The 24,161-nt window shown below is 49.8% G+C and overlaps 1 protein-coding gene and 1 pseudogene across 1 annotated transcript in view; one reads left to right on the forward strand and one right to left on the reverse strand.

The window, feature by feature from the left end:
* The window catches only part of FSTL4 (follistatin like 4), a 116,670-nt gene that overhangs the window by 63,020 nt on the left and 29,489 nt on the right, over positions 1-24,161 (forward strand). Inside the window, exon 4 of the mRNA XM_090289498.1 lies at positions 8,950-9,070. Coding sequence (XP_090145624.1) covers positions 8,950-9,070 — 121 coding nt within the window. The remainder of the gene's footprint in view (positions 1-8,949; positions 9,071-24,161) is intronic.
* On the reverse strand, positions 19,435-22,934 carry LOC150000806 (protein TFG pseudogene; annotated as a pseudogene).

Below are 24,161 nucleotides of genomic sequence, written 5' to 3' on the forward strand. Positions count from 1 at the left end.
ATGTGCCCTGACTGGGGATCGAACTCACTAACCAACTGAGCAACCCAGCCAGGGCCCACTGGTTTCTTTCCTGAAGCAGTTATGGGTCTAGACAGCTCCCTGCTGGCCCTGGGATCTCTTACCTTAGGCTTCCAGGACCCATAACCCACTGTCCCCTCCTCAGAAGCTAAGTGGGGGCAGGGCCCGCCTGTGTCTGTCCCATTCTGAGCCCGAGCTGGAGGCTGTTCTCAGGGGGCTGTCTGAGCCAGTGTCAGTCCAAAGACAGGCCTTCCCACTGTGAGCCCATGGTCACTTGCCTCCTGTGGTCCTTCTCTGCTCAGACAACACGATGCAGCAGGGGGGAAGGGCACTCTGTCCCAGGGGCCACAGCCAGAGTGCCCACAGGTAAGCTTGTCCTCAGGAAGGATTGTGCCTTAGGAGGTAGTGAAATGCCTGTCACTGCAGGTACCTGAGCAGGAAGGTGACCAACTGTGTTGGCCTTGGAGGAGTCTCCCAGCCATGAGGTCAGACAGCCTGTGATAAGAAGGGCACTTGGGGGACAGGGGCCTCTCAGATATGGGGCTCCTGCACATAAGCCAGGAATGCCCCGATCCCGCCCGGGCACCTCACTTTTCGCCTGGACCACAGAGCCCTGACTGTCTCCTGAGGGCTCTGAGCCGGGCTTTAGGACTGAGCGGGGCCTGCCCATCTAAGAGGCAGATCTTTAGGCTCCTGCCTGACCCTGGCCTCTGTCCTAGGTGTTATGGGGGTGGGGGGGAGCAGCCTCACTTCCTGCTGAAACTGAACGTGCAGCTCATTCTAGGCCTCAGCCCTGCATCCAGACCACACACAGCCACTCGGGGTGAAGTGAAGTAACTGTCCCCAAACCCAGTAGCACATCCTGGCTGAACAGTGTCGCTTGCCCTCCCCTCATAACTGTCTTCATCACTGTCCCTTATGGTCCTCAGGGACAGGGGACCTGCCCATGAGGGGATCTGAAGCAGGGAGAGGACATCCCCAAAGTCACAAACACAGCTGAGCTACTGGATCCTTGCTAGCATTACCACTGCTGTTTCAGCCATCAGTGCAGGCAGCTCCCACATCCCAGGGGCCAGGGTCCCTGCTGCTGGGTGCCCAAGCGTGCTCTCCTTTAGCCCACACCAGAACTTCAGAGGGCAAGTGGGCTTACGTAACTCACAGGGTCCTGGAACCTGCCAAGGCCTACAGCCCACCTGCACACCCCAGCCAGAGCTCTCAGCACCCAGCATTGCCAAGGCCTCGCTCTGGGGCCAGCTGGGCCTGCTCCCCCACGCCCCCACCCCCCGCTCCAGGGGCTGCAGCCGTGCCCAGGCCCCCGTGGGCTGTGTCTGCAGTGGATACAGGCCTTGGGCCTCTGGGAGTGGGGCAGAGGCTGAGGCCTGCACGTGGGATTGTTTGCTGGGGTATTCTCAGGGAGAGGAAACATTTTTCTATTGTATTCTTCTTTTAAAAAGAAAAAAAAAAAAAAGCCGACAACAAATCCACTATATTTCAGATAACTTGAAAGAGCCAGTCTTTTTTGCCGGGTTTTATTTTTCTTTCACCGAGTCTCGTTCGTTGGGGCTTTCAAATGTCAGCAGGCGGAGTACAGTGATAAAAGCAGAAAAACAAAACCCATTAGAAGAAAGTATGTGTGCCAGTGTTTGAAGGCTGTGTTAAAAGGCTCGCTTTTTTCCCCATGCCTAAATGGTGTAAAACCAGGAACAAACAACTCTAATGAAGCATATGCTCTCAGCCAACTCTTCTTTGCAAGTGAATTATTAAAAAGACCAAAAGAGAATGATTTAGGAGCTCATGACTCATTTAATTTCTACTGTCTGTATATGAACCAGTCATGAATCCACTGTGAAAAGATGAGAGGCATTTGATTAGCATGAAGAACGGCAACACGACCGACCGTGGTTGTAGGTTCAGCATTAAAATAATCTCATTAAATGCTTGGGTACATATTGTTTTAAAATCTTGGGAATCACGGAACTTGAAACATTCTAAGGCTTTGGCCAATTCTCTCCAGCTAGTGTCAAAAACCCTTGTTGCAGATGACCATCTGGTTCCTTAGAACTTTGGATGAGTTCAAACCACTGACAGCGCTGATCAGAGCTCTGGAGGTACCGGGACCAGGCCTGTGGCACACCGGCCATGCAGCTCAGGGAGGGACCCTGCCCTCCAAGTACCTCCGCTTTCTCAGTGGCCCCCTCAGGGTCACCTCTCTTCTCTCTGTTACTGGCTTCAAGGCTTCTCCTGAGCTCAGTGACCACTTCTGGCCCCACCTCAAAGGCACAGGTCTCTCAGGAACATTGTTATCCAGCTTCTAGTCCCCGAATGCAGAGCCCCAGGCCACACTGAATACACGCCATGCCTGGGTGGCCCTCAGGAGCCCCATGCAGGGGAGCCCACATTTCAGCCTGCTTTCTGGCTTTAACTACTGCCAACAGCACTGCAGTAAACGTCCTCATACACTCTCTGCATGTTCGCATGAGTAGGTCTGTAAGATAAGTTCTTAGACGCAGAATGACTGACTACATTCTAGCGTGGGCACTTCTGGGGTTTTGATGGATGTTGCCAGATCTCCCTTCAAAAAGCCTGCGCTAGTGTTATACTCCCCCCAACAGTGTGTAAGAATTATAAGCACCATATCCAGAGAAATTTCCTGATTGCAAGCCTTCTTGGTCCCTGAAATGAGCCATAGAACCGTGGAAGGAAATTTAATTAATCCTCCCTGGAGTGTGTCAAGGACAGCACGAACGGCAGTCGGCGGTGTTGTTGTGCGTGTTGTCCCGGTTCAGGGAGCTGGTGCCCTCAGTCAGGCCTCCCAGCGCGGGCTTCACGATCCAGGCATCTCTGAGGGTGGGGTGCACCTTGCCCAGAGGCAGGCAGCAATCCGCGGGCGGTCTGGAACCTCAGCTGACCGGGCAGCGCAGTCTAGCGCCTGAGTCCTTCCCCCCACCCAAGCTGGCCGTGTAGGGCTGATCAACTAAAGATCCAAAGGCCTGTTCAGGGGCTCAAGCATGCAACCCACCCGAGGGCCCTTGAGCTGCTGCTGCCCTGCACGGTACTCCGGAGTCCTGGCCAGTCAGGAAGGATCAGCCCCCTGGCCCCTGAGGAGAAGCTGAGGGCTCAGAACAGCATCTCTGATGTGAGCCCTCTGTTGCAGGTGCCCAGACACCTGTGCAGACTCAGACGCTCAAGTTTGTCCCCAGGTCAAAGCTCAGCATCCACACGGCAGGACCAGGATTCCCCTGCTTGAGTTTTGGCACCAACGACAAAGTTAGAGACAGCAGTCCATTCCAGACCGCTCTCACTCGGATGCCAGCTACGAGTTTGAAGGGTTCCCCAAGCCGCCCTGAGATCAGTCATTTGCTAGAAGGACTCACAGGACGCTCTGAGCACTGTTAGAGCCCTGACAACCGCTTGTCACGGGGAGACCGCAGATTGAAGACTGCTGAGGGCAGGCAGCCCTGGGCAGAGTCCAGGAGGGTCTGAATATGAGCCCCTGTTGTCCCCTCCCCATGGAATCCTGGACGTGTTACTTTTCCAGCATGGCCATGTGACAATATGCACAGAGTCCTGCCATCCAGGGGGGCTCCCAGGAGCCCGGTCCAGAGCCTTTACTAGAGGCCAGCCTCACATGCTGTCCACATGGCTGACCCCTGGTGCCGGCCCCTGGGAGGCAGAACTGATACCACCGGGCCCAGAGCCCCCATCACATTGTTGGGCTGTCTGGTGGCAAAGGCGCCCAGGCCAACAGAGGCCCAGGCACTCCTGGAGGCCGGACACCCGGAGGCCTGCAGGTCCCTTCGCAGGCGATAAGGGCACAGACCCGACCTCTCTCTAGGTGGTTGCTTCTCCCCCACCCTTCCCTTCAGGGCCCCCCCAGGGGCAGCACATCGGGCTCACACACCTCCATCCGTTCAGCAAACACAGGCGCCCTGCCACGCACTGGGGACAGGGAGATGAAGTGCCTCCCCTCTGACCCTCAGCCATGGAGGAGACTGACTGTAGAAGCCCAAATCAGCCAGTGACCACACACTCCCTGTGACCCCGGTGAGCCAGGGGCCTCCCCACAGGGCCCACTCATGCCTCTGACTCCCTCTCTGGGCCTGGCACCAGGAAGAAGGACAGACACACTGAAAGTGACTGCCCATAGCAGCCCTCCCCTGAGGGCCCAGCAGCTACTTTTAGGGATCTCTTCAAATGGCAGGGCCTTTTTAAAGAGGACCGTGAGCAAGAGCACTGGTCCTGCAGGTCCCTGCAGAGTGGCAAGACTGGTCCTCCGAGGGGCTGGGAAGACGTGACCAGCGTGGGGACCCTAGCACGGGTCAGAGTGCAGAGAGCCAGGGGCTGGAATGGGTGTGTGCGGGCACACTCAGGTTTCTTGCATGCACCCACCAATGCTGCGTCTGGTCCTTGCCTGTTCTGGTAGCAGACACACGTGCGTTTGTGAATGCAGGCAGGTCTGAGGACCAGCCATCACCAAGACTCTGCATATCACTCGATATTTGGGTCCGTGGGGTTGAAGTGTGTGTGCAGGCAGGAAGCTTGGGTTAGTAAAATTCTAGGGGCCAGAACCAAACCAGCATGGAGGCAAAGGCTCTCTCCTCACTGCCTCCTCCCCAGTGAGAGCCAGGGGTCCTCTGGAGAAGGACAGAATTGGGAAAGCTCTGGGAAAGCTACTGCGTTTTAACTTGTAGCATTGGCAGGATCATTAACCCAAACTCTGAAACCACTCTGAAGTCTGTGTGTCTAACACCCGGTCACTCCACGTTCGGCGCAGAGGGTTCCTCTTCATGTGGTGTAGACCTGACGTCCATGTAACCCTATGGCAACATTCCTCACCTCACCTCTGCTGCTTAAATACCGTTTAATACTTCAGTCTCATTTAATTACTCTCTTTATTAAGGGCAAATACTTAGAATATAACTTTTTAACAGGCAAAAACCATGTCTTTAAGTAAAATTGTCTCTTTCCTGAAAATGGCTGTGCATCAATCCAAAGAATGGTCTAAGCTGGCATCTGTTTATTTCTGGAAGGAGCCTTGATTTTGCTAATACATTTCCACACACCAGAACTAAAAACAAAAACAAACAAAGAAAAAAACCCATCCATAAAAAGACAATCACAGAGATGCAATCAAGCCTCGTTGGCAGTTTCAGACAGATCTCAGAGAACATTCAGGAGAGGAAGGATTGCAGCCTTAGTTTTATGTAACTTCTTAGAAATCAATTTTTAAAGTCATTTCCTCACATTCAATGAGGTAAATTTGATTTCTGTAGCCAGTGTTCATGTTGCAGAAAACAATATTCACTTTGTTCTGTAATTACATGATGCCATTATTTTAGCCTAGACACCTTATTTTACTACAGAGTCAGGTCCTCCCCAGAACCAGAGACATGGGCTGGTAGCCAAAGGCTGAGTGAGATTCTCCAAGTGGAGCCAGGACGCATCCTGCAGCCCCGTGTGTCCTTGTAGAGCTGACGCACGCCCTTGGCACCGGCCAAGCACCTGAGAGTGACAGCTCTGCTTGCTTCCAGGAGCAGGAAGGAAGCACGGATGGAGAGGTTAAATGATTCTGTTAGGGGCTCGCCAAGTTACCCGTCCAGTCTGGGGTGGCCTTACACGCGTGGGCCCTCCCGTCTCTGCCTTCTCTTCTGTCAGGATCAGGGTGCCCTGGCCCAAGGCTGCAGCGCAGAGGAGGAGGCAGGGTGGGGAGGCCCGGAACGAAGCTGGGACCCATTCTCTGCCTTCCCCACGAGCCACCTCACTCCGACCCACGTGACTGGTGACACTTGGGTGCATGGGAAGGCAGGAGGTAGGCACCTCAGCGGTCAAACCCAAAGAACCAGGAGAAAGCCCTGCAGAAATCCTAGCCCATGCCTTGTGCGGCCCGCTCAGCGATGCCGGGTCCTGTGCCAGGTGCTGCAGACACAGCCGTGAGCAGCGTGCGCAAAGCCCCTGCCGCCCTGTGGAGCCACATTCCCCTGCGGGGGGGTGGGGTGGGGGGCAGACTGCAAAGAGGCAGACAGGAATAGTAGTATGCTAAATGGTAGCGAGTGCCAGACAGAAAAATAAAGCAGGAAGGAAGGTGGGGGTGCTGGATGAGGGTGCAGAAAGAGCAGCAGATAACACGTGAGCAGACTTGAAGGAGGGGAGTAAGCCAGACTGGTGGATGGCCTTTGGGGAGGAGGGGCAGGGTGCCTGGCATGCTAGTGCAAGAGCACGGAGCCACTGGGCTGAAGTGGAATGAGCAAGGGGGAAGGGAAGGAGTCGGGCTGGGAGAGGGGACAGGCAGATCACCCCTGCAGACCCTCTAGGCTGTAGTTCTGGGCAAGGAGGGGCATGGTCTGGCTGCTGTGTGGGGGAGGAGGGTCCCTGCTGTCCCCCAGAGGGAAGGCGGTGCCATGGCCCCAGGGGTAGCCACAGAGATGGTCAGAGGTCAGACTCTGAATGTGCTGTGAAGGAAGGAGAGGCAGGACTGGACTTTTGTTCCATATTACGCCTTTCAGTGGGGGTTTCTGAGGATTAAACAAGGCTGTATATGTCATTTCCTGGTACAGAGTTAGCTCTTAAAGACGGTGGTGTCACTCTGCAACTGATCTGTGGGAACCTCGACCTTAGGCACTCCTCAGCTTGAAGAATGCCATGGTCCTGGGACCACACAACCCCACGGAGGCGATGGCAGTGCAGGGGCACTGAGGGCCCTCCCATGAGGAGGGACTGTGGGCGCGAGGGCTCGGGAGGGCAGGAGGGGGATGAGATGAATGCCAGGGCCCCCAGCACCAGCCTCCCTGCATGCAGCTCTGGGGCTGCCCTTTGGCATGGTGTCTGCCCTGGAACTGGCCAGATGGGGTGGTGTTGGGGGGCTCCCAAGGTGGGTGCTGCACCCAGCTTCCCAGCCCTCTTTCAAGATGCTATCCTGCCATTGGGACTCCCACAAAATATATCTCCCTCCAGACTTAGGTTTTTCACACAGGACTAGAAATATGTCAGCCCCAGAACTGAGGACTAACCATTAACTTTTCATAAGCAACTCCAGTACGAACCTTTTATGGCTCTGTTATGACACAGGACAGATCAGCTATCTGGTGTTTTATTTTCATGATTGAAGCATCCCCAGAGTGATGGGAGAGGGGCTTTTAGAAGCCGAGCAATTTTCAGAGAAAACTCTCAGGATTCCTGCAGCCCTTGCCCACAGTTGACCCCACTGGGAGCCCGTTGGGTACTTTGTCCCTGAAAGCTGGCTGCCTGCGTCCACTCTCCACCCTCCGACTCTGCCCTAACCCAGGCCGCTCTCTGAGCCCGCCCCCCTCACTGGGCTAATGAATTGGCCAGAAAGCATCTTTAAAGGACTCATGAGGGTTGTGGCCACACCCTCCAGAGTGTGAGCAGGACAGGGGTCAGCGTTTCAGGGAGCAGGAGCATGAACAGGAACGAGGACCGGGAGCTGCCCTGTGGCTGTCCTTGGACAACCCTTGTGCCCCACTGACTGGTGACCTTTCGTCCCTCCTGCCACCAGATCACTTCTGTGGACAAAGCCAGGGGGGATGGCAGGAGGGATGGCTCCGGGAGTTCAAGAGGAGTTTTGCATCTTCTGTTAACAATGGCAAGACAACATCCCCACTCATGTCACACTTCCCATGACGGAAAACGTAATCACGGACACTCTCCTGCCACGTCTCCCAGCACCTCAGGAGGCACTTACGGGTGCAGCCACCACTGCCAGAGGGACGCGGGAATGTTGGGTCCATGACAGAGTTCAAGCTGAACCTAAGCCTCCTGATGCCCAGCGCTGGGCCCCACCACCCGGCAGCCGGCCCGGCACAGCCCTTTTTCTCACCAGTGAGCCAGGCCCTGCTGTCCCCTCAGCTCTGACCACCACACCTCAGAGACATTTGGTAGCTAAGGCCAAACCCGGTGAGGGGTGCCCCTGAAACACCAGGTAATTCCAACCCCCAGCACATCTACAACCAGGCCTGGTCGGGACCAGCACTGCTCATGGTTCTGCAGGAGAGAACGCAGCTGCCGGAAAAGACCCAGGGGGAGTGGTTTGTGCCCAAGTGCGCACAGGGGCCTCTGACCAGCCCGAAGCCCCTTCCTGCCCACACTAGCCCAGCAGGAGCCCACACTGTGAGCTGCAGGGTCAGAGGAGCAAGGCTTACAGGCCATTTCCCATGGAACACCCCCTCCCCCCACACACATATCAGCCCTCCTGGCTCTCTTTTGTGACCTGCCCTTCGTGGTTGTTTCCCCATTTTCCTCAGTTTTATCTCCCTTCTCCTGGGTTATCCAGATCCCTGCAAGCTGCCTGAAATTATTTTGGTATCAAGGTGTTACGCGAACCTGTGGTGAGCACACCCCAGCCCACAGGCCCAATTTGTCCCATCACCTCTTTTCTTCAAATAAAATTTCCTTGGCGTATAGTGACACTGGTTAATTTATGTATCGTTATGGCTATTTTCATGCTACAAGGCAGAGCTGAGTAGTTGACAGGGACCATGTAGCCCACAAAGCCAAAAAAATTGCAATCTGGCCCTTTAAGAAAAAGTTCACCTATGCTAAACAAGGCACCCTCCTGGAACAGGTGGGTAGGAGCCCCGGAAACCAGCCAATAACTAGCAAGCAGGTGAGTTCAACTGGTAGAACCTGGGAGGGCACTTGCTGGGGAAGGTGCTCAGGCACGGCCTCCGGGGAAGGTGAGCGAGGCCTTAAGTGGATGCAGAGGGTCTGGGCAAGCGACGTGGAACAGAGGTGCCGCTCCTGCCAGCCAGGCGTGCGCAGCCCTGCCCGAGGCTCCGGTGGAGCAGGGGGACGGGCAGGAAGGACGTCTCTGAAGCTGCAGCGTCTCTGTCTTCCTGGAAAACCAGGAGGCCTGGCTCTCCTTCCCCAAATACTCAATAGAGAGGCCAACTTCGTTGTCTTCCTTGCCCCGTGCAGGACTTCGGAGAAGACGACTCCCTCTACATCACCAAGGTGACCACCGTCCACATGGGCAACTACACCTGCCACGCCTCTGGCCACGAGGAGCTGTTCCAGACCCACGTCCTGCAGGTGAATGGTTAGTAAATGGCTCCGTGCATGTCGTCCCCTCAAAGCGTTCCCCAAATGCTGCTCAGAGCAATGCCCCCCTCTCCTGTAGTCTGACGTCTTAAAGAGATATCTGACCCTGCAGTACCCCATCTCTCTCATGCGTAAAGGAGAGCAATAGGGAAAGGGCAATGTCCACCAACTAATTTTTGTGTCTGGCTTCACCCAAAGCCCTCTCTGAGGAATGGAACCCGGGGCAAAGAGGAGAGTCTTTGAAGCCAGTTGCGCTCAGCAGCTGAGGCCCCGGCGGCATGCGCGATGGTGATGGGACGGCCATGGTGAGCTACTGTGTGTGGTTTTGGCTCCAGTGGGAAGCAGACACTGTCTGAAACCCACCACCACTTCCAGGCAGTGTGGACCCAGGTCACTTATCCAACCAGGTAGCACTGTTTTCTCCAACAGACTGGTTCCCATCCCCCTCACCAAGAGGCTCAATGAGCCTCAGCTGGAGCCAAGCGCAGACCGAGCCTGAGCAGGCATGGGAGGCTCTGTGCTCTCCCAGGCCCCTGTGTTGCCAGGACTCCTGGGGACCAGGAAAAAATGACCTCTTCTGGGGACAGCATCCACAGTGACAGCAGCCTGTGGTGTCTGAGCACTTACCCCGGCCAGTCCTCTGCTCACACGTCACATGGGCACTCCCAGTTGGTATATTATGGATGAGTCTCTCGGTAAGGTCACTTACCCAAGGCTTGTGCTCTGACCCCTGCCTGGGCATGCCAGCCCTCAGAACAAACAAGCCGTTGTCTCCCTGCGGTGCTGGGGTGGATCAGCACCCTGGAGAATCAGACTTGTTCAGCCAAACCCAGCTGGGCGTCATCCCTGTCACCCAGCACGTCTGGGCAGAAGCTTGTACATGAGCGGAGAGTGCAGAAGCTCACGTCAGCCCCACAGCCTTTGAGCCAGCTGGTGTCCAGGGCTTCTGCTCTGAGATAAAGTAGGCAAGGTGTCAAGAATGAGTTCAGTTTCACTTACCTCTGGGATCCACAGGGACAGGCCATTTCAGGACAACTGGGAGAGCTCAGCTGGCCTGTGCATTTACCCTATAGGATGTTCTAGGGATTTTTATACTCATACGTGCTAAGCTGTATTTTATTAGTATTTCCCTTGAGCTGGAATATACTTAATCCTTTTGGCTTTTGTGGCTGCGCTTGCTGGCTTGAATCCAAGCCTATGATGAAGTCCCTGGATTTCACCAGAAATAACCTAGGGATTCTTGTTATAAGAGCCACTGGGTGAGCCAACACAGGCTGGGATTCCAAGGCCGGGGGGACGTGCAGCCAGCAGGCAGCGTCGGGGCCTCTCCCCCAACAGGCGCGGGACGCGTGCTCTGCAGTGTGCAGAGGGCCTTCCGGTCTGACACAGGCAAGGGTGCCTGGCGTAGCACGGTGCTGGGGACGGTGTGGTTGCAGGACAACTTTGTGTGGTTTGGCCCTCTCCCTGGGGTCCTCAGACAAGCCTGGAAAAGGAAAATCAGCCAATGTTTCCACATCCTCAGTTCAGTCCATCTCCCACCCACACTTCACAAGAACCAAGCACATAAGGAGAGGGCTTGAGCCTTGTCCCTCCCTCACCACCTACCTCCCCTCCCCCTCTTCTCCCTCACCCCCTACCTCCCCTCCCCCTCTTCCCGAGCCCCGACTAACCCAGCAATTGCTCAGTTCTCCCCTGAAGAGGCCACTCTTGGCTCTGGAGGCATTGAAACAGAGCAAACCTTCCCCTGAAGATCCAAGGAGAGGCTATCTATGATCCATTTCCTAATTGCCCAGAGATCTCAGACTCTTCCAGCCAAAATAGTATCTAGAATTAGAGGAAGCATGTGGACCTCGTTATTCCTGATCAGTTTTCTCCCTCATTTGGTCGGCTCACGATGCGCAACTCCCAGCCACATGGGGTAGGCCACCCAGGTGGCCTTAACTCCAGGAGCCCCCAAGGTTCCTGGGCTGGGCTGACTCCCAGGCATTTGGGGGCAGCATTTGGGTCCATTAGCCAGCTCCATCATGGAAGCAACATGCTAGCATAGGCCAACTGTTGCCTCCCAAGGACACAAGTTCACTGCCTACTGACCTGGGAACAAGATGGGAGGTGTTCAGAGTATTCCAGAAGTTAAGTTAGCAGTGTTGGACTGAGAGGGACATGAGATATGGGGGGACGGGGGGGGGTGATGGGAAGGTGCTGTTGGAGGTAGAGTGGGTGAGAGCCACAATGACAGCAGTAACACTTGCTGACTGTCTACTGTGCACCATCCATGTGTCAGGTGTGGAACCTGGGGCTCAGGGACAGTAAGTGACTGCCCAGTGCCCCCATCCCTACAGTTAATAACTGCAGAACAAAGCTGAGGCTCTTGACCCCCGCCCTACCCTCCTTGCTGCGGCCTGGTGTTGTTGCTGTTGGAGAATCCAGATGTGGGGTGCAACGGCAGTCTGAGAGCAGATCAATGTTGATCTGCAGTGGGTGTCACTGAACTGTAGGGGTTTGCTGGTCTGCGTGCCTCAAAGCCCCGTAAGACACACACAGGGGTTTGTAACAAAGAAAGTGAAGGTTTATTTAAGAAGTAGCTCCAAGCCCAGAGACACAGGTGAGCTTCTGTTCTAAAGCCTGGCTCCCAGATGGCTTCAGGGGTTGGATTGGGGGGGGGGGGGCAGGGAGGGTAAATCATTAATCATGGCAACTAAGGGAGTTAGGGTCATGGGCTCTCTCTCCTGCTTGGTCAGGGCCAGGGTTGAGAGTTGCTGATCATTGCATCTGGTCCTAATATCAGCCATGGAATTATTGTGTCTGGTTTTGCAAGAATGTGGTGGGTAGGTTCAGTCCATCTTCATGGGTCTGGGGCTGAAACATAACTGAGGTCAAGATGTTGTCTTAAGTTTGACAGAAACTGTTCTCTTGATCAACAGGCCAGCGCCTTTGTTCTTGGAGACAGTTTGAGGCTGACCAGAACCTAGTTGTCCTGAGGACTTAATGGTGAAAGGAGTGGTGGTGCCGTCTGGACAAAGGTGGAGAGATCTGATAGGAGGAGGCCAGTGAGTCCTGGTGGTGCTAGACTAAACAAAGCTGGCTTGAATTAAGGAAAAAGTCATATTAAAGAAATGAAGTTTCTGTGCAGTTACATGGGCTGCACACTATGGGGGACAGGGGACAGGGGACAGGAACCCTGCCTCCTTTCTCTCTGTCCCAGTGTTGAGCTCAGACTGATCAGAAACACTGGCCCTGTGAGAATGTGAGGAAGGACCATGGCAGTGACTGAGGCCCGGCCCCACCCTCAGCAGGACTGAAGCCCGGGAACTATGTGGCCTGGTATCATCCGGCTTCAGGTGGGGCTGAGCAGATCCCGTGCAGACACTCCTGGGGCTGCTCACGTGCCCAGGAGGCAGCCTCGGGAGGCTGGGTCACTGCGGAGGCTTACAGAGGCGGCGGGCATGAGGAGCTGTGCGGGCCGTGGCGTGGTGCCACAGGGCGGTGACTTCCAGGCAGGGGGACCTGGGAAGACTGGGAAGGCAGTGCTGGAGCTCAGAACAGAAGGAACATTGCGTTTCTGAGGAGTCCTTGAGGAAGGGTGAGAAGGAGTAACACATACCTGTGGGATTTGTTCCTTTCCTCCATCCACCCCAAGCACACATCCAAAGCTCGAAGGTAGCCCTGAGCAGCTTGGGCAGAATTCGGTGAAGTTGCCCAGCAGGGCTGTTGGTGGTCCCTTTGGGTCCCCTCTTGGCCCAGCAGATGGCTTACTCTGAGGCAGTGCCTCAGACACATAGATAAAGACCAATGTTCTGTGTCTGGTCCTCCAGCTGGGATCTCCTCAGAGGGAAGGCAGGAAGGCAGAGGATGATAAAAGGAGGACGTGGAGGGGGCTCAGGACATTCCAAATGAACAGCAGATGTGCGGGGCAATTAATGTGTGGCTTCTGGGCCCAAGAGACAGAGATACCACTCCTGGAACCAAACCAGGAGCTGGGCTGGGCGCTGTTCCATCCCAGGTACAGGGCAGACCCACACTGGCCACACCTTTGCCAAAGGGTCAAGACATGAACTCTGAGCCAGACAGACCTGAGTTCAAGTCCCAGTGCTAGTACTTCCTTGCAATACAGTCTTAGGCGAGGAAGCTCGCCTGTAAAAATTTGAATAACAATATCACCTCCTGCCTTAATAGACCTGATGAGCTATGATATGTGGAAAATGCTTGGCACAGATATAGTTCAAAGTCAAAGGTAGGATAGATAGGGGGGAGATTTGGGGTTGTCTCAAGCCATATCTAACTGCTGTTGATGGACACAGATGGTCTCCAACCCGTTATACAGATGGGAAAATCAAGACCCTCAGAAACTTGCTAAACCCAGAATAAAATACAGACCTCTTCTGCCTGGAGCTGCCCCACTGCCTAGTGGCAAGAGCAGGACCCCAAATACAGGCTGGGGCACCATCTTCTGAAACTTCTCCTTCCATGACTGTCTTGACCAGGTTGGCTAAAGGAATCCCTTCCAGGAAACTACTGCCTCTCTAAAACTATTAGTATAACTTCCCCGTAGACCAAGTCTCCCAGAGAGGAGCCCAGACAATGACATGATTTACAACTTCATGCAAACCTCCCGCACTGCTTTCTTCGGAAGTAGCAGGAACTCCAGACATAAAAGATTAATCCATTAAATTAAAAACACCCTCGACTTACTCACAGTTCAGACAAGTAGCGATTCGCCGCCCCCCAAAAAATACAATGATCAGCTCCCAAATCAGTTTATTTCTTCCATGCGGTCCTTTGTGATTGTGCCGCCTCCTGTCTCTGAAGTGACTGCTGCTTCCCAAAGAAAATGGGCCTTTGTGTTATGTATTCAGACGTTTTCACTGGAAGGTTTTGCAAATTTTTTTAAAAATGGTGTTTACCCAGGACATATTAATTTCCAATGATATTTAGTGTCAAATTTCACAATAGAAGAGGGGACATCAATGTGCGCTAGGAAAACAAGTGGGGTCTTTGCCTTGTGGCTGGCAGAGAGCTGGTCTCCACCCCACCTCCCCGGGCAGCCAGGCACTTTTCTGACAGGGCCCTGTCCAAGTGGGGTTCAAGGGCACCGGGGCCTTTGATGCCTCCCTGCCCGGGGTTCTCCTAGGCTCTCACTGTCCTGGCAGGAGGCCACAGCTCCCGCCCCAGGTAAACAGGTGTTGCTCAGCACCTGGGGCCTTTTCCACCCCGCGACTGGCTTGGTGGTGCCTCATCACATGTGAGGGTCCTAGAGGCAATAGGTGATCCCAAATGGTGGGGAAATTCTTTTGGTTTAACACCCTTGTGCTAGTTTGCCCTTAGCAAGCTGTCACATCAGGGCAAGGTGAGCTGCTCAGCGGAGCTCCTTGGTGCCTTGGGTTTGCTTTCCCCGGGGAAGACCCAGGGGCCTCGGACTGCCTGCAGGGCCCCTCCCACTGCTAGACTTGCTGTGCTCCTCAGTCCCCTCCACACCAGTCCCTCAGGAAAAACAGGAGAGGCCTGGGCCACTGGGGCACAGAGGGGCCACACCCCACGCTTTCAGACACGTATGTGCACTTACATGCACAGTGAGCTGAGTCCTGCCCCCTTCCCACCATGCTCCAAACCTGTGAACGTCTCTCAGTTCCCCCGGCACACCTGCCCTCTTGACTCCCAGCCGGACACTGTCCCCTGGCTGAGAATGCTCTTCCTGCCCCCGCCTTTGCTGCCAAGTCCCCCCTCATTCTTCAGATCTCAGCGTCGACATCACTCCATTCATTCAACAAAGATTTATGGAGTTTCTTCTATGAATCTATGCCACTCGCCAGGCTAAGCGCTAGAAACGGAGCAGCAAACAAACCAAAATCCCCATCCGCACAGTGCACATCCAACAGTTAAAGGATTAAGGAGGAAAATTTAAAAACAGCAGGGGAGCGGCAGAGTTGGATAAAAAGTGGGGATTTTAGATTAGATGGCAAGTGAAGGCCTCACTGAAAAGTTAACATCGGTGTCACCTTGGTGGGAAAGTCAAAGATGGAAGGATGTGGTCGGAGCGACCGGAGTAGAGTGGCCGTTTCCAGAGACGAGAAGGAGGGCAGAGGGCCGGGCACATGCGACGTGGCACGCAGCCCGCGGGGTATGCAAGCCTGGAATTGGAGGGAGAGGTCTGACTGGAGATGCAAATTTCAGATGCCTCATAGGTGGATGGTATTTAAAATCAGTGGCCCAGGGGAGACCACGAGAGGAGTGGGTGAGCAGAGAGAATCTCCAACAACCAGCACAGCAGCATTGGGAGCCTGGGAGCTGAGAAAAGAAGACAGAGGACAAGCCGCCGGCATAGGAACACTCAGAGCGTGGTGTCTGGGGACTGAGGAGGAGGCGTGGTCAGCTGGGCCACGGGCTCAGACAGGCCAGGGAGGAGGAGGACAGAGACCTGGCCACCGGCTCGGGGTCAGCTCTGGGGTCACTGTGACCTGGGGAAGAGTGGTTTCTGTGGGGCAAAGCTGGCTGGAACTGGCTCGGGGGGGGGGGGGGGTCGGGACGAAGCCAGAGATGTTGCGGATCGTCGACTCTTCAGGGTATTTTCAAGGAGAGAAAAGGGACAGAGCTGGGGAGAGAAGCTGGGATAAAGAGAGGTTGTGGTTGTTTTTCTTTCCAGGATGGAAATTGAAAGCATTTCATGGGCTGATAGGGAGGATCCAGTAGAAAGTGGGGAACTGATATGAGGGTGAGAGAGTGGTGCCCACGTCCCGGAGGGGGCATGAGAGGGGCAATCCAGGCGTGAGGCCTGCATGATGTGAACCCCAAACTGGAGAAGCAAATATGAATGGTCTGCAGTGGCAGTGAGGCCCAAGGAGGACACCTGCCACCATCCAGCCCTGGGGCAGGGGGACAAACTCCATTTTGGAGGCTGCAGGAGAAGCAGGGCCATCAGGTTTCCATGAGCGAGAAGGAATAGTCACAGAAGGGTTTGAGGAGACAGGACATTTCTCTGATGGCGGAACATGAGTTCTAGAAGGCACGTGGGAGGTTTTGGGGATGAGGGAGGCCTCAGGGGGCCTAGGCTTCTTGTGGAGACTAACAGGATCCTGAATAAAGGGCCTGAGGGAAAGTCCTGAGGACTCCCAGGTAGAGGGTCAGGCAAGATTGGGGAGAGGGCATTGGGAGATGGCCATGCAGAGACCCAAGACCTCCTCTTTAGTCCTGCTGTCTCCTGACCCCTGCGTGTGCAGGCCCACGGGTCTTGCATTGAGTAGATAATTATATAAATATATATTTTTAGGTGAAAGACTCATCCCATGCCCTTGACTTTCAGTCAGGTTTCATTTTGTTCTAGAACAGTGCCACGCACTTCGGGTCTGTGAGAGCTCTTGAGCCAGCTGACTCGGGCTCTCCCTGGAACCTGATGGGTAGAAGCAGACCCTGCAGACCCACCCCAGACCTCCAGAACCAGACCTGAGAAGGAGGGGTCAGCCCTGTCACAGCCCTGTCACAGTCTTGTCCCTGCCCTGTCCTGGCCCTGTCCCAGCTGTGTCCCACCCAGCCCCCAAGGGATGCAGATACACGCCCAAGTCTGAAAACATCACAGGTCCACAAAATCCTATCAAAGGTCAGGAGGCCAAGGCCCATCTTCAAGGCTGGTGCTGCCCCACTGGCCATCTACGTCACTAAAGACATCAGTTCACAAACACCAGGCTAGAGTTCCCAGTTCACTGGACAAACCAGCCACCAATAAAAGGACCAGCAGCACAGGCATAGAGAACGTAAGTAGTTCCGTCGTGCAACAGAGAGAGTGGGTCCTACTTTAATTGCAGTAAGTCTTCCCAGACCCTTGTCCCCATGCCTCCTAAGACCCTTTCCGGTCACACTTGTCACACTTGTGATTCGTTGTTTAATCACCTTCCCCCAGACAGAAAGCTCCCTGAGGGCAGGGCCTGGGCCTGTTTCATTCACTGCTCTGTCCATAGTGCTGGACAATCAGTTGACAGTTCATAAGTGTTGGCCGTGTGATGTGGAACTGACAGAGCTTTGTAAGATCAGTCAAGGCCATTAATGTGCTGCCAGACTCGGACAAAGATGGCAGTTCCCTTAGCCCTTCCCTCTCATTCTCCCCTTCTTCTCCCCACCCCCACCCTCCTTCTCCCCCTCCTCCCCTCCCCTCCACCCTCCCCGACACATCTCCACTTTGTAGCATTTGGTATTGTAATACTTTGTAATACAGTAGTTCCTCTCTATATCACAGTTCACTTATCGCGGCCTCACTGTATCGCGGGATTTTTAAAAATATTATATTTAATTATTTATCACGGATTTTTCGCTATATCGCAGGATTTTGCGGTACTGTCTATGTATGTTGTTAAAGTTACATAGGTTTAAGAGTGTAGAATAAATGTAAGGTTCCTACTTCGTGGGGGTGTCTGGAACGTAATACCCGCTATAAGTGAGGGAATGCTGTATCTGGTGTGGAAAAATGACAATCATTACTCTTGTGTTTCATAATTTCCTCAGCTGTTTTTATATTTTTTTTCCTTGTAGATAAATTTTAGAATTGTTTTGTCAAGATCCCACCTGTTAATTTTAATTGGAATTAGATTAAATGTATGGCTTACTTTGTAGTATCATGTTCATTAACAACAGTAAATCTTCCTATCCAAGAACTTATCTCCTTGATTATTCAAGTCTTTTTTTTATGACTTCAGTGTGATTTTATAGCTCTCTTCATTGAGCCCCACTGTATCTTCTCTCTGGTTCCTGCTGGTTCGTATGCATGCTATTGATTTTGTATGTTTTGGTGCTTGCCCCTTTACTCACTTATTGACCCTGACTACTCTTTGATTCTTTATCGGGAGCATATCCAGGTAAAATATCGTTTTTCTCCATCTTTCAATACCGGCACCTCTCAGTCCTCGCTTTCCATGGGCAGTGACATCCCGTGTAATGTTGCCTTCTTCCTTCCTCCTTTTTCCTCCTGATTTAATGCTTTACTGTCTGAAAAGACCGGTGCTGTTTCTTCTTTTTATAGAGAGTCTTCATTGTAGGAAGAAAATCTTCTGCTCTTATTTTATTGAGGTTTTTTCCCTCAAGAAATGAATTTTGAATTTTTTTCAAAGCCCCTTTCAGTGTCTAGCAAGACAATCGAGTGTTTTTTCTTTGTTGACTGCTTTTGACTTTGGATATGATCAATTATAGATTTCCTAATAGCTCACCATTGAAACATATTATACTTGCTCACAGTATGTTCTTTTAATACCATGCCAGCCTTGATTAGCTAATATTTTACTTAGGATTATGGTGTATCTAGCCCTGAGTGAGTTAGGTCTATGGTCATGTTTTATGCTCTCTCTAGCTGGTTTTGGTGCTGGGTTATACTAACTTCGTGACGTAATTTGGAACATGATCTGTGTGGAATGCTCTGGGAATTATTAATTCCTTAAATGCATAAAAGAATTATCCTATGAAACTAATCAGGTGACTTTTGGGTTAGTAGTACTTTTTTAAAATTAAAGCTTTATTAAGGTATAATTGACATACAAAAAAGAGCACATATTTAATGCGTATAATTTGATGGGTTCGGATAGATACATAACCCATGATACTATCACCACAATCAAGGTAACAGATCCATCACCTCCAAAAGTTTTCTTGGGGCCCTTTGCTTAATTTTTTCATTTGTTTTTGTTTGTGATAAGAACATGTAACATGAGCACTATCCTCTTACCAGGTTTTCAGTGCACAAAGCATTGTATGGACAATAGGCCCTATGCTGGCTGTAGAGCGAATCTCTAGAACTTACTCATCTTACAGAGCTGCGAAGTCTTGCTTTAAAATTTTTTAAAATATTCTCTTCTTGATTTCATGTCAATACTTTAAAGTTTCCTTTTAAGTGATCCATTTTGTTGAGATTTTCACACTTATTCCATATGATCAAATAGCGTAATCTCATATTTTTTGGATTCAGTCATCTTTATTAACCTAGCAATGTTACACTTTATACATAGTATCTAGTCACCTTCTCAAAGGGATCTACTTTTAGTACATCATGTTAATAGTAAAAAGCCAAATAAGATGGCAAAACTCCAATCTACCACTTCAGTATCCTCTGGACAAGGCAAACTAGACAGTCAGTCACCTTATACACGTGTAAGAGAACTGTTCCGGAATTACTAGGAAGCTGCTACACTTGTAAGCAGGGGAGGAGAAAACTCATCTTGCCCTTTTTTGTGTTCTAGCAAATTAGACTTTCAATTAACAGCAACAATGACAGCATAAAAATGGTCCGCTTTTTAAATTTCTGAACTTCAACACAAATTAATATAAAATTGTAGTGCTGGGGTCTTTGGGGAGGTAGATAGCAGCTATATTCATCGGTGAAGCTGAGCCTCTCTACGGATAACCAGGTCCGGGGTGCGTAGAGCCCGGACCAAAGGGAGGGTGGTTCTGGGCATAAAGGTTGGGCCCACTTGGAGGAGAGTCGTGGTACCTTCAGCGGGCTGAGTAAAACCTGGTCTTGGCTGATAGGCCCCGGGTTGGCTTGGAGCCATTCCAGGTTGAGAGGCAGAGGCCACAGTATAACTGGTAGGCGGAGAAGTTTGAGGGGCATAAGTATGTGGCGGATAACTGCTCGCCTGGTACTACGGTGGGGGGTGAGCAGGCAATCATTGAGACCGATCAGAAAAGGCAGGAGCTGGTACCAGGGAGGAGGATGGCAGGCCACCTCCCTGGAGCTGCTGAAGTTGCTGGGGTCCAATCTGTGGGCCGCAGCCTGCTGAGTACAGAATACCAGCTGCTGTGGCGGCTGAGGCGGTGCCCGTGGCTGCTGGGCACCGTGACCGGCCCGATGCAGGTATTGTTGGCGCATCGGATCCGCCTGTGTCCGAGCCCCTGTACGTGGTGGCTGTTGTGGCTGAACTCCTGGGAGTGAGCTGCGGAGGAGGAGGAGGAAGCAATGCTGTCAGGTGTTCTGCACCATCTTCTGCACAAGCACTGGGTGGCCCTGATGCCTGATCACCTGTTAAGGGCAACACTAATATGAAAGTCACATTTTTATTAATTTCATCTTGCTATTTGTTCGATTGATCTATGTGTCTGTTTTCGTGCCAGCACCATGCTGTTTGATCACTATGGACTTGCAGGATAGTTTGATATCAGGTAGTGTGATGCCTCCAACTTTGTTCTTTCTCAACATTGTTGTGGCTATTCGAAGTCTTTTGTGGGTCCATATAAAATTCTTGGATTATTTGTTCTAATTCTGTGAGACACATTATTGATATTTTGAGAAGACTGGCATTGAATCTATAGATTGCTTTGGGTAGTATGGAAATTTTAATGATATTAATTCTCCCTGCTCATGAACATGATATATGTTTGCATTTATTCGTATCTTCTTCAATTCTTTTCTTTAGTAGCTTATCATTTTCCAAGAACAGGTCTTTTATCTCCTTGGTTAAATTTATTCCTAGGTATTTTTTATGCAATTATAAGTAAGATTATTTTCTTAGTTTCCCTTTCTGATAGTTTGTTATTGGTTTATAAAAATGCAACCAATTTCTGAATATTTATTTTGTATGCTTCTACTTTACTGAATTCATTTTTCAGTTCTAGTAGTTTTTTGGTGGAATCTTTAGGGTTCTTTATGTGCAGTATCATGTTATCTGCAAATAATAACAGTTTTACTTCTTCCTTCCCAATCTGGATGCTTTTTATTTCTTCTCCTTGTCTGACCACAGTGGCTAGGACTTCCAGTACTATGTTGAATAAGAGTGGTAGAGTAGACATCCCTGTCTTTTTATTTTTTTTTCCCTAAAGAATTAAAAACAATGAATTGCCTTTATTTTTATTTTTTAACTTTTTAAAAATATTTTATTGATTATGCTGTTACAATCGTCCCAATTTTCCCCCTTTGCCCTCCTCTGCCTGGTACCTTCTTCTCTCCAACAAACTCCTCCCTTAGTTCATGTCCATGGGTCATGCGTGTAAGTTCTTTGGCTTCTCCATTTCCTATACTATTCTTAACATCCTGTCTGTTTTGTACCTACCAATTATGCTTCTTAATTTCTGCACTTTTCCCTCATTCTCCCCTTTCACCTCCCAGCTGATCATTCTCCAAATGATCTCCATACCTATGATTCTGTTCCTGTTCTGGTTGTTTGCTTAGTTTGCTTTTGTTTCTGTTTTTCTTTTTTAGATTCAGTGGTTGATAGTTGTTTGTTGTCATTTGAATGTTCATAGTTTTTATCTCCTTTTTCTTAAATAAGTTCTTTAACATTTCCTGTTTTATTACAGGTGATGATGAACTCCTTTAGCTTTACCTTGGCTGGGAAGCACTTTATCTGCCTTTCCATTCTAAATGATATCTTTGCTGGATAGAGTAATCTTGGTTGTAAATCCTTGCTTTTCATCACATTGAATACTTCTTGCCAGTCCCTTCTTGCCTGCAAAGCTTCTTTTGAGAATTCAGCTGACAGTCTTATGGGAACTCCTTTATATATAACTCTCTGCTGTTTTCTTGCTGCTTTTATGATTCTCTATCTTTAACCTTTGGCATTTTAATTATGATGAGTCTTGGTGTGGTCCTCATTGGGTCCAATTTGTTTTGTGCTTCCAGGACTGGTATGTCTATTTCCTTTGCCAAATTAGGGAAGTTTCCTTTCATTATTTTTCAAATAAGTTTTCAATTTCTTGCTCTTCCTCTTCTCCTTCTGGCACCCCTATGATTCGGATGTTGGTACATTTAAAGTTGTCCCAGAGATTCCTAAGCCTCTCTCTTTTTTTTTTTTTTTTTTTTTTTTTTTAATTCTTGTTTCTGCTTTCTGTTCTGGTTGATTGTTTATTTCTTCCTTTTGTTCCAAATTGTTGATTCAAATCCTGGCTTCCTTCCCTTCACTGTTGGTTCCCTGTATATTTTTCTTTGTTTCATTTAATGTATCATTCATTTTTTCCTTCATTTTGTGGCCATACTCAGTGAATTATTTGAGCATCCTTGTCATCGTGTTTCGAACTCTATATCTAATAGGTTATCTCCATTTCATTCAGTTCTTTTTCTGGGGTTTTGTTCAGTTCTTTCATTTGGGCCATATTTCTTTGTCTCCTCAATTTGGTGGCCTCTCTATGATTGTTTCTATGTATTAGGTAGAGCTGTTTTGACTCCCTGTCTTGGTAGCATGGCATATTGTAGAAAAGGTACCCATCTGGATAAATATGGCTTCTTTAAATCCTTGGTTATCGGACCTCCATATAGCTCAATTTTCTGACAGTTCTGGGTGTTATATGTTTCTAAGATCTGGTTGTAATCCTTTCTATGATTGCACAAGAAGGTGGAACAGGTCTACCTATGCCTCCATCTTGACTGGAAATTTCCCCATCTTTTTCTTGATCTTAAGGGTAATGCTTTTAGTTTTTTCCTCCTGATTGTGATATTAGCTGTGTGTGGAATTGTCATGTGTGGCCTTTATTACATTGCGATAGTTCCCTCTATTCCCACTTTGCTAAGAGTTTTTATAAATGGGTGCTGGATTTTGTCAAATGCTTTTTCTGCATTTATTTATATGATCATGTGATTTTTACCCTTCATTTTGTTTATGTGGTGCATTGCATTACTTGATATGTGGATATTATACTAACCTTGCACCCCAGGGATAAATCCCACTTGATCATGGTATATGATCTTTTTAATGTATTGCTGAATTCAGGTTGCTAATACGTTGTTGAGGATTTTAGCATGTATGTTCTTCAGGGATACCTGCCTATAATTTTCTTTCTTTATAGTGTCTTTATCTGTTTTTCTTCATTGCATTTTTTCCATTATCATTTATCCCCCTTATACCTTCCTCTACCCCCTCTCACTCCCCTACCCCTGCAATCACCACACTGTTGTCTGTGTCCATGAGCTCTTTCTATAGCTCGATCCTTTCACACCCCCCAACCCACCCCCTAGAGCTGTCATCCTGCTCTCTACCTATGAGTCTGTCTCTATTTTTGCCTCTTAGTTCAGTTTGTTCATTAGATTCCACAGAGTGAAATCATGAGGTATTTGTCTTTCTCTGACTGGCTTATTTCACTTAGCATGATATTCTCCAGATCCATCCATGCTGTTGCAAAGGGTAAAATTTTCTTCTGTTTTACAGCCAGGTGGTATTCCATTGTGTTAGTGTACCATCATTGTTTTATCTATTTGTCTACTGATGGACACTGGGGCTGCTTCCATTATCTTGGCAATTGTAAATAATGCTGCAATGTACACAGGGGTGCTTATGTTCTTTCAAATTAGTGTTTCAGGTTTCTTCAGATATAGTCCCAGAAGTGGAATCACTGGTTCATAGGGCAGTTCCATTTTTAATTTTTTGAGGTAACTCCATACTGCTTTCCACAGTGGCTGCACCAATCTGCCTTCCTACCAATAGTGCAAAAAGGATCCCCTTTCTCCACATCCTCGCCAGCATTTGTTTGTTGATTTATTGATGATAGCCATTCTCACAGGTGTGAGGTGATATCTCATTGTGGTTTTCATTTCAATTTCTCTGATGAGTTGTGGCATTGAACATCTTTTCATATGTCTATTGGCCATCTGTATGTCCTCTTGGGGAAGTGTATTCAGGTCATTTCCTCATTTTTTAATTGGATTGTTCTCTTGATGTTAACTTTTATAAGTTCTTTATAAATTTTGGCTATTAACCCCTTATCAGATGTATTGGCAAATATGTTCTCCCATTCAGTGGGTTTTTATTTTGTTGATGGTCTTTTGTGGTTCCATTTAAATTTTTGAAATATTTGTTCTAGTTCTGTGAAATACATCGTTGGAATCTTGATAGGAATTGCATTGAATCTATAGATTGCTTTGGATAGTATGTAAATTTTAATGATATTAATTCTTCCTATCCATGAACACAGCAGTGCTTCCACTTGTATCTTCTTCAGTTTCTTTCTTTAGTGACTTATAATTTTCTAAGTACAGTTTTTTATTTTTAACCTTTTTGGCTAAATTTAGTTCTAGTTATTTTATTCATTTTGAAGCAATTGTGAATGGGATTGTTTTCTTAATTTCCCTTTCTGATAGTTCATTATTGACATATAAAAATGCAACCAGTTTCTGGATATTAATTTTGTATGCTGTT

This window comes from Furipterus horrens, unplaced genomic scaffold (genome assembly GCF_987537825.1).
Source record: "Furipterus horrens unplaced genomic scaffold, mFurHor1.1.pri manual_scaffold_10, whole genome shotgun sequence".
NCBI lineage: Eukaryota > Metazoa > Chordata > Mammalia > Chiroptera > Furipteridae > Furipterus > Furipterus horrens.